Raw genomic sequence first — 15,727 nt, forward strand, 5'->3', positions numbered from 1 at the left:
TTCCCCACCATAGCCCCTAAAAGGCTGCACATAGTGGGTCTGCAAAAATATTTGCAGAATGAATCACTGGTTAAGTGGCACAAGGCAGCCCATCCCATCTTTGGTTTCTGGAACCACTGGGAACTTTCGTCCTTTCACGGACCCAACATCCTCACCCCCGTATGACAGCAACAATGCTGTTGACCAGGTGTGCCCCTCCTGCTGAGCCCTCGAGCCCCGTGGAAGGGGCTTCTCCAGCTTCAACTCTCAAAAACCAAAGGCGATGACTCCAGAAGCCTTCTTGGCCTTGTAGAGAAAGCTTAAGAAGGAGAGAAACTCGCTCCCTCTAGGGCACCTGCAGCCAGCTTCCTGACAGAGCTGTGGGGCCAGAAGCCCTTTCACCATGAAAATGCCCTTTGTGCTACAAGAATTATAGGAATGCTTTCGGAAGTGTGTTAACCACCGTATTAATAATGGCTGCTTCACTAATTAACTCAGTTGCCTGACTCCTGCAGGCATTTGAGTGGGCACTCTCTGGTCCCTCTGGAACCTTCCCCTAACCTAGCCTCCTGGCCCTGCCTTCTCACCTGCCAGCTCTAGACTCTTCACTTTTAGCAGAGCCGCATAAGGTGAGGTTCAAAGCCTGGCCTTGGCTTTTGACCTTGACAACTCCAGGGGTGGCCCTGGCCATTCTGTTTGCTCCTTCAGGTCCCGGTGCTCTCTCTAGACCCCTTTCAGTGCCCTTAAAGTAAGAGGTGGCTGAAGCTACTTTCAAAAAACTTGGAGGCGGGACAAGGCAGAACTGTCCATTCCTCACTCACCGGCCTTGCACTTGTGGCCCACAATTTCAGGTGGCTAGCTGAGGTTAAATAGCCGAGATGCACAGGATCAAAGCCATACTCTCCTTCTCTTGGCATCGGGGTCCAGTCAGCAATGATACTAAAAAAAAAAAAAAAAATGCGACACTCAGGACAGCAGAGGCATGACCAGTCAGAAGCGATCCTGGCGGTAGCACAGAAGTAGGATCCCAGAGGCCCCCTCTGCTGGACCAGGGTCGCATCATCCCTTTCAATAGTGGACCATGGAAAGGTCCCTGAGTTCTGGGACAGGAGGGGCTGGCACACCCAAGATGGCAGGTGGCACTTCGCGATTCAGGTCAGCAGCTATCTGCCAACAGCTACGGACAGACGTGTCAGAGTCAGTGTATCCGTACGATCCCGGTGAGTGTCGGGGCTGCCTCCGAGCGCGGGGGCTGACACTGCTCCCACACGGGATTCTGAGCCCTCCCGGGATAGGGCTGTGCTGTCCTCTTTGGCGCCTGGCACAGGGCCTCCCCACGGAGCTCACGCGCGGTCCGTGTTTGTTGAAGAGCGAGGGATCAAGGAGCTCTTGGACGTTAATGAGTAAATTGGGGCTGATGACACCCTTCCCGTGAAGGTGCCTGGAGCTTCCTGACTGCTCTCTCTGTCTAATTACCCTGCTGACTTGTCGGCTGCCTTTTTTTTTTTTAACAGCTGGAAGTCTGGGGTTGGAGGCTCGCACTGCATTTGCTTCAGTGTCTCCCACGGAGAACCTGCCTGTGTCATTCAGACATGGCACGAGACGGTCTGCCCCAGTGAATTTTGATAGCGCTACCCGGGCCATCTTGCACCCAACGGTTGTCTTCCTTCTCCAAATGATCCCGACATGACATATTCGTTTCCTGGGACTGAACATTACCACACCTGATGGCTGAAAACCACAGAAACGGATTCCCTCACAGTCCCCGAGCCCAGAAATCCAAAACCAAAGTGTGGGTAGGGCCGTGTTCCCTCCAAAGGCTCCTGGGAGGATCCTTCTTTGCCTCTTCTGGCTTCCGTAGCTCCCGGTGTTCCTTGGCTGGTGGCCGCATCTCTCCAGTCCCGGCCCCTGTCTTCATGTGTGAAGGTCTCTCAAATCTCTCTCTGCCGAGCTCTTGTCATTGGGCCGAGGGATCCACGATGATTTCCTGTAGGCATCCTTAACTTAATTAATTATATCTGCAAAGACCTTATTTCCAAAAAAGATGACATTCACAGGTTCTGGGCATTCTGGGCACCTGTCTTCAGAAAGGTCTGGGTGGCTCAAGACAAATTCATGTCCTGCACCCCGTATCAGATACGCAGAATGCACTGAGGTACCCAGTAACCCACACGGGTTTTCATTCCTGGCTCCAGGAAGACCACTATGAAAAAGCAGAGGCTCTATTTTCAATTCCCTGGCCTAATAGCAGCCAGAACACCCGAAGGGACATTTGCACCTTCAGCCCCTCCCTCTTAAAGTTCCCATCCAGGGGCGCCTGGGGGGCTCAGTCGGTTAAGTGCGTTAAGCACCCGACTTCAGCTCAGGTCATTCATGATCTCACGGGCGTGGGTTCAAGCCCCGCATCGGGCGCTGTGCTGACAGCTCAGAGCCTGCAGCCTTCTTGGATTCTGTGTCTCCCTCTCTCTCTGCCCCACCCCCACTCGTGCTCTGTCTCTCTCTTTCTCAAAAATAAACGTTAAAAAACTTTTTTTAAAGTTCCCATCCAGATGAAGCTTGGCATAGGAGGAAAAGTTTGAATTCTATGGCAAGAGACCAGGATTCAAGTCCCAGGAGTGTCTTTTAGGCACCACATAGCCTTAGGCAAGCCTCAGTTTCCTCATCTGGAAAATGGGGATGATAATAATATCACAACATTAATAATAATATTACCTGCCCTCTCAGGACCAGTGGTTTAAGTGAGAATTTACATCTTTAAAAATGCTAATGTATATGCAGAAATTATGTGTTACAGAAACTGTAGTGTTGAATGGGGCTTACGAGTTACATTGCCTCAGTTTGAATCCCGATTCTGTGTGCCCCTAACCAAGTTCACTGATTTTTCTCTGCCTCTGTCTCCCCATCTTGTCACCCATTACTCCTGATTACTCATAACACATTATAACGAAATTATTTTCTTTATTTTTTTAAGTTTATTTATTTATTTTGAAAGACAGAGAGAGCACAAGTAGGGGAGGGCAGAGAGAGAGGGAAAGAGAGAATCCCAAGCAGGCTCCATGCTGTCAGCACAGAGCCTGACATGGGGCTCGAACTCACAAACCTGAGATCATGATCTGAGCCAAAACCAAGAGTTGGACACTTAACCGACTGAGCCTCCCAGGCACCCCTATAATGAAATCATTTTATATAGTAGCTACCAAGGATATATTTATTTATTTATTACTTTTTAATTTTTTATTTATTTTGAGAGAGAGAGAACGCAGGACAGGGGCAGAGAGAGAGGGAGAAAGAGGATCCCAAGCAGGCTCCACACTGTCAGTGCAGAGCCCGACATGGGGCTTGAACTCACGAAGCCTGAGATCGTGACCTGACCCAAAGTTGGACGATTAACTGACTGAGCCACCCAGGTGCCCCATAGTTGCTACCAAAGATTTAGATGAGGTGAATGATTTAAAATAAGCATGCAATAAATTGTCACTACCACGATTACTTTGACTCCCCATCCAATGGGGGGGGGGGAGGGGGAAACAGCAGTGGTGGTGAAGGACAGCAAAATTTGAGGGATCACGGGGGTGACCGTGCATGAGAAAGCTTCTATCACCTGGCGAAGGGAAACCAGGTGTGCGTAGACCAGGGGCTCCCAAGGGGGGCGATTCTGCCCTTCCGGAGACATGTGAGCGATGTCTGGAGACACTTTTGGTTGTCACACAGAGTGGAAGGTGCTATCGGCCCCGAGGAGCACCATGGGACAAACCCCAACAGCAATCAGCTGGCCCCAGAGGTCAGTCGTGCCTAAGCTGAGGACCCCTGGGCTAGACAGACCCCTCCTGTTTAGTGTGTGCGCCCTGCAGAGAAGTCCGGGACTGACCCCCCGTTCCCATCAGCAAAAGGAAGCCTCTAGTGCGGGCCCAACTACGTGTGGTTTGAGCACTCAGACTCCTAGCAGGTAAGACGGACTCCTCCCTAAAACCTGCTGTGCTCCCCCGATTGCACCATGTCCCCCTGGCCCTCCTCTGTGCGACTCTGAGAACTGGAAGCAGAAGATGCCAGAACTTCAGCGGGACTTTCCTGCCTCATCAGCAGGCTCACCCAGGAACGAGAAGTCAGAAGGCGCTCATTTCTGACAGCTCCATGAAAATCTGCTCAGAAGCCAATCTTTGGAGTCCCTGGATCATGAGACTATTCTCGTGGGCCCTCGGGAGTAGAATCACTCGTGCTGATGGCCTTGCTTGGCCACTGTCCCTGTGCCACACTGGCGATCAGCTCCAAGTATCCGTCCCCCATAAACGCTTGTCCAAAAGCAGCTTGCCCGGCGGGGGCTGCGCTGCCGTGGGGGGGCCAGAGCACGCGGACTAGCTCCTGGCCGGAAGACACAGTCTTGCGTATCCAGGCATCTAGTCAGTAGCTGGGACCCATTCCTCCTCTGGCAGAGGGGCTGGCCGGCTGGCGTGGTCACTGGGAGATGTGGTGAGTTCCAGCATCAGCTGGCTCGTGAGATGCATTTTCTGTGTGTGCCATGGGTCCCCTCCCCCCCTCCTCCCATGACACCAAAAGGGGCTGGTTTCAACGGCTGCCGTCTTCCCCTGTCCCTGAGCTTTGCAGATGGCTCCCGGGGTAGCATATATGGCTTCCTCTGGAAGAGACGAGGCAGGATGTGACATGACACATGAGAGGATGCAGAGCCTGGGTGCCTGGTTCTACCACCCGTATGGGGTGGGAGTTTGCACACCTTGTGTATTCATTTCCCGAGGTGGCTGTGATGAATTTCCACAGACGGGTGGCTTCACATAACAAAGTGTATTCTCTCCCAATTATGGAGCCTAGATGTCTGAAATCAAGGTGTTCGCGGGCCATGTCTTTGCACTAAAGGCTCCGGGGTGGCGGGGGGGGGGGGGGGATCCTTCCTTGACTCTTCCCACTACTGGTGGCCCCGGGCATCCTTCGACTTGTGGGCGCATCCCTCAGATGTCTGCCTCTGTGGTCACCCGTCTTCTGCGTGTGTCTGTGCTCTGCATGGCTAATTCACAGAGATAGGTCTGATCGCATTTAGGGCCTACTTGGGTTACCCAGGATTATCTCCTCCTCTCAAGATCCTTAACTTAATCACATCTGCAAAGGCCCTTTTCCCAAATAAGATCACATTCACAGGTTCCAGGGATTTGATGGAGTTATTTTTGGGGCAGGGGGGCATTTTTCGAGAGCCCTGAGTTACCCTCTGGCTCTGAAATTCCCCAGGCGATCCCCAGAGGGTAGACTGCATCTCTCCCAGAGTCTCAAGTGGATGCTTTTCAAAGCACTTTCACAACTGTCATTTTGCTTTGTGTTGCCGACCTCCTAATGAGGCACCCAGAGGGGCTAATGTTAAACCCATCTAATTGATGGAGTAGCTGAGGCCTGGAAACTCCTGACTTGCTCTCTCCTTGGGTTATTCGGCAGATTAGAGCCAGGAGCAAACCTCTTGGTTTCCCCGGGGGCCATCCTTCTTCCTTGTAGAACCACTCACCAGGGTGCACGCTTTGTTCTGGAAGCCAAGGAGGGTGATCAGTCGAAGCCTGCCGTACAGATGCAAGCCCACCCAGAATCCCGAACTCACACTCGTTTGTAGGTGCGGGGTTGGGGGAGCTGCATGTGAATTCACTGTGGCCCAGACGGCAGCGGGTTCCCAGGGTCTGGCTACAAGCGGTCAGAGATCTCTTCTTCCCCGCGGGAGTCTTCCTGAGCAGGGGGATTCTCCCCAAACCCAGGAACTGAGAGGCTAGTGGGGACGCTAGCAGAATGAGAAAGATGGGCTTTGCCTCCTAACAAAAAAAGATTTTAATAGTCTTAGGACAGATCAAATTCAGGGATGGTCAGGGGAGGGGGAGGGTCCTTGTTCCTGTCCCTCCCCTGCCTGGGACTTGCAGATCAGGACAAAAAACTGTCCTAGGCCTCAGTTTCCTTGAAGTAACGTTGATCCGACTTGGGGGGTGAAGGGGCAGGCAGGGGAGTCGTGCTGGGTAGAACATCCACCCCTGGCTTTGTAATCTAATTCAGCAATGAGGATGAAGAGATAATGACAGCCAAGTGTTTGGAGTTCTTGACAAGGAACATGCAACATTGACACAAGGTATCATTACCTTCATTACTAGTCAGGAAGACGTGGGGGTGCCAGTTAGGAATGGGCGAGGTGAGAGGTGAGTGCACTGCCTTAGGATCCCCGGAGGCCGCGGTGGGTGCCTGGGCTGGAAGTGACCATTATTTATTTATTGTTTTGTTAAGTGCCTGGGCGCATGTGCTGGCTGTGTGTGTAAGGCAGACGGAGATAAACCACCCTAGATAACCCCCCCCCCCGGGGTCAACCCTCTGTAGGTGGGTGGAAGTTAAAAACTCTCCTTTCTCTTCCCGCAAACAAAAACACCTTCCTCGTGGGCCTAACGTGATGCCACAAATGCCCACCATTAGCTCTCGCTCCTTGGGGGTATACGCTGCTGAAGCTGTGCATCTGGGTGAAGGCATCTCACTGCCCGGGAGGAGGAAGGCAGTCACCGCTGGCTCTTGGAATAGAACACTCCCATTTCACCCAGTCCTCGCCCTTGGTGCAGCAGGAGCCTGGGGACCTCCCTGTGAGCACAGCGGGGGGGGGGGGGGGGAGGGCTTGGCTGCTGGACCCCTGCTGGGTGATCCCTTGGGAAGGGAGGGGTCAGCAAGACTGGAAGGTGAGGAGGGAAAGGTCAATGCAGACAGCCTCCTGCCCCCAGTGGCTTCCAGATTCAGCGGAGGAATTAAGACACCGCCACCAAGCAAATGTTTAACTAGTGCTCAGAACAGGGAGCACCTTCAAGGGTCAACAGCAGTTCTAAGTACCAGGCATACGATGCTTTTTAACCGCGGCGGGGGGGGGGGGGGGGGTTCACCTGTCTCTCAGACGTCGAGGAGGGACTTCAGGATCCTCTCCTCTGAAAACGACACTTTCCTGTGTATGCAGGCGTGCACACACAACACATGCTTTGTATGCAGTTTCTGGGGTCCACCAATCCCTGCAGCCCGCCCCAGGACCCCGGGCAGGGGCACTTCTTTACCACACTCACATCTTCTGCTTTCACTTCCTCAGTCTGCAAGTGCTCACTAAGCCTGGGAGGTAGGTGCAGCATTGCCCGCTTCCTTAGACCCAGAGACAGCACACATCCTCCTCCAGGCCCCGCAGCTTGTGAGGGTCCGAGCTGGGACCAGGACCACCCCCTGCACATCTCCTCCAGTCCTGTGTTGTGCTCCCAGGAATGCCCTCTACAGAGAACACAAGGAGAGCGGGTTCCCTCTGGAGCTAGGCAACGCAGCTGCCCTGGCCACCCCAAGCCTGGGTCTTCTGAAAACCACGTCTTTAGAGCTCATTTATAGGCATATATGCAAAAGGACCAACCGGGTGATAGAGCTAATGAGTCCTGGGGGATTCAGACAGAGATGTCATTACTGAAGACTTTGATGCCTAAGCTTCCAAATGGGAGAATATTTCTAAATCATCTATTCATCTAACACAGTTCACACGCGGGGCACCTCCCAGGTAAATTTCAGTTCCGTCCCCCGCCCCCGTGAGTAAACCCCAAACTCTTCGCGATGGTCTCTCTGCTCTGGCAGGGCCTGCAACTTGCTTTTCTCCCTCTCGTCGCCTCTTGCCACTCACTTCCTTATCAGTTACGCTCCACCAACCCCGGTCTTCTGTCAGTTCTTCGCGCTTGCCACGCTTTGCCCACCCCAGGGCCTTTGCACTTGCTGCTCCTCCTGCCTCGGAATCTTTTTGCCCCGGCTCTTCCCACGGCTGGCTCGGTCTCAGCTTGAATGTCACTTTCTCAGGGAGCTCTTCTTTGACTTTATCTAAGAATATCCTTCATGATTCTCCAGCCATCTGTTTCTTTCTCCTTAGCACTTAGAACAATCTGTAGCTGTTTCATGTCTTTATTTGCTTACGTACTTATTATCTGTCACTCCTTTGAACATCTAAAGTTCTGTGAAGGGGGGAGCCCTGTTGTCTTTATATCGTCAGCCCCTGGCTTAGAATAAGGGCTCAGTTACTGAAGAATGAGTGGCTGCAAAGTATGTTTGGAAGGAGGAGTATTCCTTAGCCACCACTTTACCCCATTTAGTGCAGTGATACAACCGTCATCTGGCTCCAGAGTGGAGTGCGATGCTGCCCTACTCTTGAGCTGCTGGGATGGTGACTTGCCAAGATGGCGGCCTCTGGGGCCACCCAAGAAACCGAGTCGAAAAGATAGAGGTCCCATAACCTCAGCTTTGGGAAGCAAGAAGAAATGCAGTGTGAGGGACAGGTCATGATGCTCCTAACTTAAGACAGTGATCCTGGCTTTAAAAAAAAAAAAAAAAAAAAAAGTCCTGCCAATCGGATCCACCCTCTAAGGAAACCATCCCATGGACAGTTTTATGACAAAGTCTGAAGAATAGGCAAGGGCCGCACAGGGGACTTTTGGAAGTCGTATTGCTTTCTTAGCAAAATGCTGCTGGCTTCTGGAACTGCAGTTTAATTAAATTCAGTTGGCTGGCTACCTTCAAAGGCTGTTCCAGGTCCTTACCAGCCCTCACAGACACAGACATCTTCCAAGCAAATGTGTGAGTGGGAGAGTGGTGAAGCAATCTCTGGCAAGATAAGGCAAGCATTCTCCAATCAAGGATCGTACCCCCCAGGCGTGCAGGGGGCGGAAGGGGGGGGGCAGGAGGCCGAGGGACCTGAGTGCCTAGTCCTTCCTGCACCTACCCTGTCCTGCGTCCCAGGACAATGAAGGGCGAGACAGTGCTTCCTCTGTGGGGGTGGTGCGGGGGGGGCGGGGTATCACGGCTCTCAGAGAAACACCGAAAGGGCCAGACAGACCCACATCACCTGATCTCTCAGACTCTTATCTGATTTCTTCAGATGCAGACTCTCCCGGGGTGCCTCACCTCTAACCCAGGGGTGGAGCCTGCCGGCGAGGTTTCTCAGGGTTGGTCTCTCAGAGAAGAAAGGTTTGGGGCCCACAGGGGCTGCCGTCGAACTGAACTGGCCTTTGCCACTGACCTTTGCCACGCGCGTACAATGAGCCGAGGACTATACTGCACATGCACGCCTCCCATCTCATTTGATTGCGTGGACAACGTCTGGGATGGTTTTGTTAAACCCGTCTTCCAGATGAGGAAATCGAGGCACAGAAAGGCAACGATCGCTCACCCAAGATCACTCAGATTGTTAAGTGGCTGGTGGTGTAGGTTGAGATGGTTGAGTTCATGCATTTGGCACTATTTATTGATGACCTATCACTATTCATTAGCAGGCACTATTTTGGGTGCTAAGGATATGAATAAAAACAAAACAAAACAAAACAATCCTCACCCTCAAAGAGTTTAGTCTTTCTTTTAGGCTTAAGATTGCATCTTACATATTTGTATGTTTATTTGTCTCTTTCCCTATTAGGCTGCACAGTTTTTATTCATTTATTATTATTTTTTTAATGTTTATTTATTTTTGAGAGAGAGAGAGACAGAGCGCGAGCAGGGAAAGGGCAGAGAGAGAGGGAGACACAGAATCCGAAGCAGGCTCCAGGCTCTAGGCTGCACACTTTTTAAGAACAGGACTCTAGCTTCCAGGACCCCTTGGGCAGCCTGTTGAAGCCTATGGATCCCTTTTCAAAACCATGCTTTTCAGTGCATAAAATACAGCACGTGGGATTGCAAAGGAAACCAATTGTACTGTAATACAGATATCACAACATGAAAAGCCAAGTCTGTGAAATAGTAACATATGAGCTTCTTTATTATGTCTGGAGTAACAAAATCTTGCCACTGGTCTAGCTACTTCTGCAGTTTCTAAGTTTCAAGGAGCACAAATGATACTTAGCAACAACTGTTAGTGACACGGAAGGCTCCGCATTTGTGTGAGCGCTGAAGGCACAGCAACTGATGACACTACCGCGGTTTGTCACCTGCGTTCCCAATGGAAGAAAATGCCGCCTTTACTTTTTACTGAAAGTAAAAACGGTATTTTTTTTTCTCTCCCAGCTACACGCACGAACCCCTGAATTCTAGCAACGCACCTACAAGGAATCTGACGATGAATGCCAGGCTTAGGACCCTTATGAATCAGGGGCATTCCGCGCCCCGCCCCGTGTGTGTTGCTGTCCATGAGCACCCCGGGGCTGGGAGGGCCGCAGTATCTCGGCTGGGAAGGACGCCTCCTGCCATCGTGGTCCTATCTCGTTCTGATTGAGCGCTGGACTGTCCAGGTTCTCCACGTCTTCGGGGAGGGTTCGGTGATGACACATGGAGATCAAGCCAGAAATAAAGGCAGGAGGGCACAGTGTTCAAGGCCATGGCCCTGGCGGGGGAGGGGGGTGTGGGGGTGGGGACACTGGAGACCAGATTCACATTCAAGTGCCCCACTCGTCCACGATGGGTCAGGACTCAGAGTCCCGCCTGTACGATGAGGCCGAAGAATGTGCATAGGTGGGGTCGCTGGGAGGACCCAACGACACAGAGGCATGGAAAGTGAAGGTATAGTGCCTGCACGTGGAAAGCGCTCATTAAAAGATAACTGTCGAAGTGCCACCTTGCACCTTCACTGCTTATCTGGAGCCTCTCTCCAAAGCCCACGGACTACCGCAGACAGCATGTGAGTCAAAGCTCTCCAGACTGCTGTTTCTCCATCACACTTGGGATCCCGCTCCAGGATGTGGCTGGGCACAGCTGGGACAATCTCCCCGTGGGAGCCTCGGAAAGTTTTTCTCTCCTCCCCCCACCCCCCAACCGGCCCAGCCCAAGCTGAAGAATTTGGCAGTAAATGCTTAACCATTGGCTGGATGGCTTTTCTTTTCTTTTCTTTTCCTTTCTTTTCTTTTTTTTTAATTGTCCTCCAAAGCTGGAGTTGCTGAGTGAATCGTTAAGGGAGCAAATTCCAAGAGCGTGAGTGTCTCTTGTTTCCCAGGACAGGTTTGGGCCAAGACAAACCCTGGTGATGCCAACAGCAGTTGCTGGAACAGTGCAGCTTAAAGCTGACTTCTCGGCAAGTCTTTTGGGGCTCTGTTTGAATGGTTCTCCTCTCTCCTTCCACCCGGTGATTAAAGGAGCCACATATAACTTTCTCCTTATGTCTCTTTCCCCTTCCTCCCCCCATGTGCCCCCTTGGAAAGGCTCTGCAGAGTCCCTCCGTGTTTCTCAAAGAGCCCCGGAGCTGCGGCCTCTTGATTTATGTCCCCTTGGCAATGCGAGGTTGAAATGGCCTGAGAATAGTGAATAACTGGAAACGAGCAATGGAGAAGGGTGGGGCCAGTGGGAGGGTCGGATGGTGGCTTATGCTTAGCCCTCCCCCACCAGACCAGAGCGGTCGGTGGACCCCAGAATCTGAGTGCCAAAGGAGAATCAAACCAAGTCACTGGAGCTTGAAAAAGAAGTCAAGGTTGGCCAGAGAAACTTACAAAATCGATCATTTCCGGGTGCTGGGTGAATCCTTGGGTTTTCTCCTTCCACAGAGCCTTCTCCTGTTCACTCTGGGTTCAACATGTACCCCGAGGGGAAAAACAGAAATTTGAATCCCTTGGTCCCACTCCTTGCAGGAGCTCTCTATCAGTTGAGTTGAGTACTTGTGTAAAAGAAGTTAGGGGTCGAATTTTTTGAGTTTGGTTCTGCTATAGATCTTGCCTGAGCTGTAAGCATGACTTTCATCCCCCATACGAGGTTGTTTCTGCTTCCCGAATTAGATCTGGAGTGATCTGAGGGCAGGAACTATTCTTCCCTCCTTCTCTCCCATCCTTCTCCCCCTTCCACAAATATTTATTGATCACCTACTAGATGCCATCGTCGTCTCTTCTTGGCCTCCACACTAACACCAGGCTTGTGTGTATTCTACTAGGTGCTGGATGAACAGATGAATGAAAGACAGTTTTAGGTGGGACTCCAAAAACTAAGTCAGGATCTTCAGTTTTCCTAGAAGGTTGGACGTGTGGTTAACATCTCAGAAATGGGATCCCAAGGGCACCTAGGTGGCTCAGTTCATTGAGGGTCTGACTCTTGACTGCAGCTCAGGTCATGATCCAACGTTGTGGGATCGAGCCCTGTGTTGGGCTTGATGCTGAATGTGGAGCTTGCTTGGGATTCTCTCTCTCTCTCTCTCTCTCTCTCTCTCTCCCTCTGCCCCCTCCCCTGCTTGCATGTGTTCTCTCTCTCTCTCAAATTAAAAGATGAAAGAAAGAAAAGAAAAGAAAAGAAAGAAAGAAAGAAAGAAAGAAAGAAAGAAAAGAGAAGGAAGGAAAGAGAAAAGAAAAGAAAAGAAAAGAAAAGAAAAGAAAAGAAAAGAAAAGAAAAGAAAAGAAAAGAAAAGAAAAGAAAAGAAAAAGGATCCTGAGCGACAGAGAGGTGGGCCAGGACTGGAACTAGAAATAAGGATCCCTGGTTGCCATAGGGGCACTTGTACCCCAATGTTTATAGCAGCACTCTCAACAATAGCCAAATTATGGAAAGAGCCTAAATGTCCATCAACTGACGAATGGATAAAGAAATTGTGGTTTACATACACAATGGAGTACTACGTGGCAATGAGAAAGAATGAAATATGGCCCTTTGTAGCAACGTGGATGGAACTGGAGAGCGTTATGCTAAGTGAAATAAGCCATACAGAGAAAGACAGATACCCTATGTTTTCACTCTTATGTGGATCCTGAGAAACTTAACAGGAACCCATGGGGGAGGGGAAGGAAAAAAAAAAAAAAGAGAGAGGTTAGAGTGGGAGAGAGCCAAAGCATAAGAGACTCTTAAAAAATAAGAACAAATTGAGGGCTGATGGGGGGTGGGAGGGAGGGGAGGGTGGGTGATGGGTATTGAAGAGGGCATCTTTTGGGATGAGCACTGGGTGTTGTATGGAAACCAACTGGACAATAAATTTCATATATTAAAAAAAAAAAAAAGGATCCCTGGTTGCCAGTTCCAACTGGGCCGCCATCTTTCTGTATGGGTCTGGGAACAATCTGTCTAACTTTTTGTGCTGCAGCTGTCCTATCTGTAAAATGAAAGCAATCTCAAGACTTCTTTCATAGATTTAGAGTTCTGTAATTCCCTCAAACCTTTACCCCCAGATCCAGTGAAATCAGACCCTTCCACAACAGAATTAGGGGACCACCAGATTCGCTCCCAGTGAATCTACTTCTTGGACCGATTGGAACTTCCAGTGCCTTTTCTTGTTCCAGAATCTATAGTGTCTCCCAGTTGCCTGTCACAGCCAGTGTACTCTCCTCTCCTTGGCTCTCAAAAGATAAACAGTCTGTCCACAACCTACAAATCTTCCATATGTCTCAGCACTCAACATGTGGAATCCCTGAGTCCAGTCGGGCTGTTTTCCTCCCTGACCCTGATCTGCCCCGTGGCCTTTACTTCTGTGCCCTTCCTGTTCCATTTCTGACTTCTAAATCTTAGCAATTTCATAGAGTCTCTAATAAAGCCAACCAAATTTGGGGCACCTTGGGTGGCTTAGTCGGTTAAGCGTCTGACTCTTAGTTTTGGCTCAGGTCATGATCTTGTGGTTCCTGAGTTCCTGTCTTGAATCGGGCTCCACGCTGACAGTGCAGAGCCTGCTTGGGATTCTCTCTCTCTCCTTCTCTCTCTGCCCCTCCCCACTCTCTCTCTCAAAATAAATAAATAAACTTGAAAAAAAAATAAAGTCAACCAAATTTAAGTGGATTTTGAATAACAGGTCACCCCAAAACAAGAACTTACTACAGGAAAGAAAAAATTGCTCATAATTCCACATCGAAAGCCAAACCCTGTGGAAACCTTGGTTTACTCCCTTCAGCCTTTTTTTTTCTTTTTAAATCTGAGCAAGGTTTTAGGAGATGAACCACCAGACTTGACTTATCGATCGCCTACAGTTGACTGACTGTGGGGGTTGCTTTTAATCTTTCACTGTAGTCTACGTGTTGTGAGGAACATCCTGTCACTGAGCCATTTTACATGTCTTTAATTATTTCCTTGAGCTAAATTCCTAACAGTAGAATCACTGGGATGAAAGGCCTTTTGATGATGGGGGGGGAGGTGGGGGTGGATGAAGAGAAACCATGTTGAGATCCAAATCGTTCTGTGAGTCGAGGAGCATGCTGAGTGAGAAAGTGACAACCCCCATCTTTTTCTTTGGGGATCGACCAGTTTTACAGGCATCCTGGCACCCTTGCTTTCCTCCCTACTAATGTTCTGGCCCAACACCAAGCTTCTGAGACCTCTAGGATAGGTTCTCTAAAGGCGGTATGCTCAAGAAAAATAAATAAGTAAGTAAGTAAGTAAGTAAGTAAGTAAATAAATAAATAAGCAAGCTGCCGGTGTATCTCTAGCTGGGACCGAGGATTCCAGAGCTAAGTCTCTCCTGATTCTCCTCCACCCGGTTCCACCCCCCCTCCTCAGTTGATGGAACTATGCACTTGGGCATATGTGATTGACTGTGGTATTAAGAAAATATGTATGACACAATGTTTTTTAGCTTTTTCCGAAGATATTTATATCACACAAATGGCATGTTGGGTCTTTTTTTTCCCCTCCTCTCAACCACTAAGACTGAATAAATCAATTGTCCTAATCAAGCTAATGGAGAGGATGTGGACTGGAAAGGTAGGTGGGAGGGGGCTCTTTGCCTGAGCCTGCTGCCTCCTTATCGGGGGGGGGGGCCTGGTAAAGCTGCTTTCAGGTCTCTGGGCCTCTGTTTCCCTGTCTTGGAGATGGGCATGGGGTTATCTGACCGCTCGTGACTTCACAGGATAACAAGAGCATCGGAAGCATTTGGAGTTCCTTGGAAGAAAGTAGCTGCATGAATTTTTAATCCTCAATTTTCAGCTCTTTGGAGCTGTGTGGAAGAGCGGAGCTGTAAACACAGAGAACTTACCACTACATTCTAGTTTATAAGGTTTTGTGTGTGTGTGTGTGTGTGTGTGTGTGTGTGTGTGTTTGTCTCGCACAATCCCACAGATCTGACCTTACGAACAACTCAGAATGTGGGGGGAAATGCAGTTTGTTGTGGTCGTTGTTATTACATAAAAATTAATGGCTTGGCAAACACAGGGATCACCCCGTCATGCTGAGGTCATGTTTACACCAAGTAAATATATTTCAAGTTCCTAAACCTTCAGCAGCACTACAGGGCAGAACTGAACACAATTCCCAAGCAAGACTCAGAATCCCGTGCCAGAGTCGCTATGGCTCTGAAGGGAGACGTTACTGTGTCTCTTCCTGTAGCCAGAACCCCATCGGTCTCCAGATGCCTTATGGACAAAGCAGGGTTTTTCAGTCCCTGACTTACAGAGGCCTGCTTACTCACTGAAGAGTGAAAAACAGAAAAGAGAAATTCATAAGGACATAGGACCCAAGCTCAGATCTCATTCATTGTTCATCCTTCCACTCACCATATATTTACCGAGCAACCTAGAATATCCGAGGGACCGTGCTAAGTGCTGGGGAAGCACTGGACGGCAAAGGCAGAACTGTCCCGGCCTGGGGAGAGGTTGTGGTCAAGCCAAGAAGATGGACGTTGACCAGTAAACACACAAGGAGATGCAAAATTACAACTGAATGGGGGACAACAAACGGAAGGCTGTGTCCTCAGAGGGGAGTCAGATCTAGCCTTGGAGATAAGGGAAGGCAGAAGTCACCTGCATACGCAAAGGCCCCTCTTAAGAGACAGTGGCACCTTTGAGGGTATGATGGGCCAGAGCTGAAAAGTGAGGGAAGAGACCTAAAAGATGGAGTGAGGATACCCACTGGG

General features: G+C 50.1%; 1 protein-coding gene across 1 annotated transcript in view; it reads right to left on the minus strand.

Moving 5' to 3' along the window:
* Positions 1 to 891: 891 nt before the first annotated feature.
* Positions 892 to 15,727, minus strand: part of SPRING1 (SREBF pathway regulator in golgi 1) — a 170,806-nt gene continuing 155,970 nt past the window's right edge. Inside the window, exon 5 of the mRNA XM_053206757.1 lies at positions 892 to 918. Coding sequence (XP_053062732.1) covers positions 907 to 918 — 12 coding nt within the window. The 3' untranslated portion in view covers positions 892 to 906. The remainder of the gene's footprint in view (positions 919 to 15,727) is intronic.

The sequence above is a fragment of the Acinonyx jubatus genome, chromosome D3 (assembly GCF_027475565.1).
Source record: "Acinonyx jubatus isolate Ajub_Pintada_27869175 chromosome D3, VMU_Ajub_asm_v1.0, whole genome shotgun sequence".
Lineage (NCBI taxonomy): Eukaryota > Metazoa > Chordata > Mammalia > Carnivora > Felidae > Acinonyx > Acinonyx jubatus.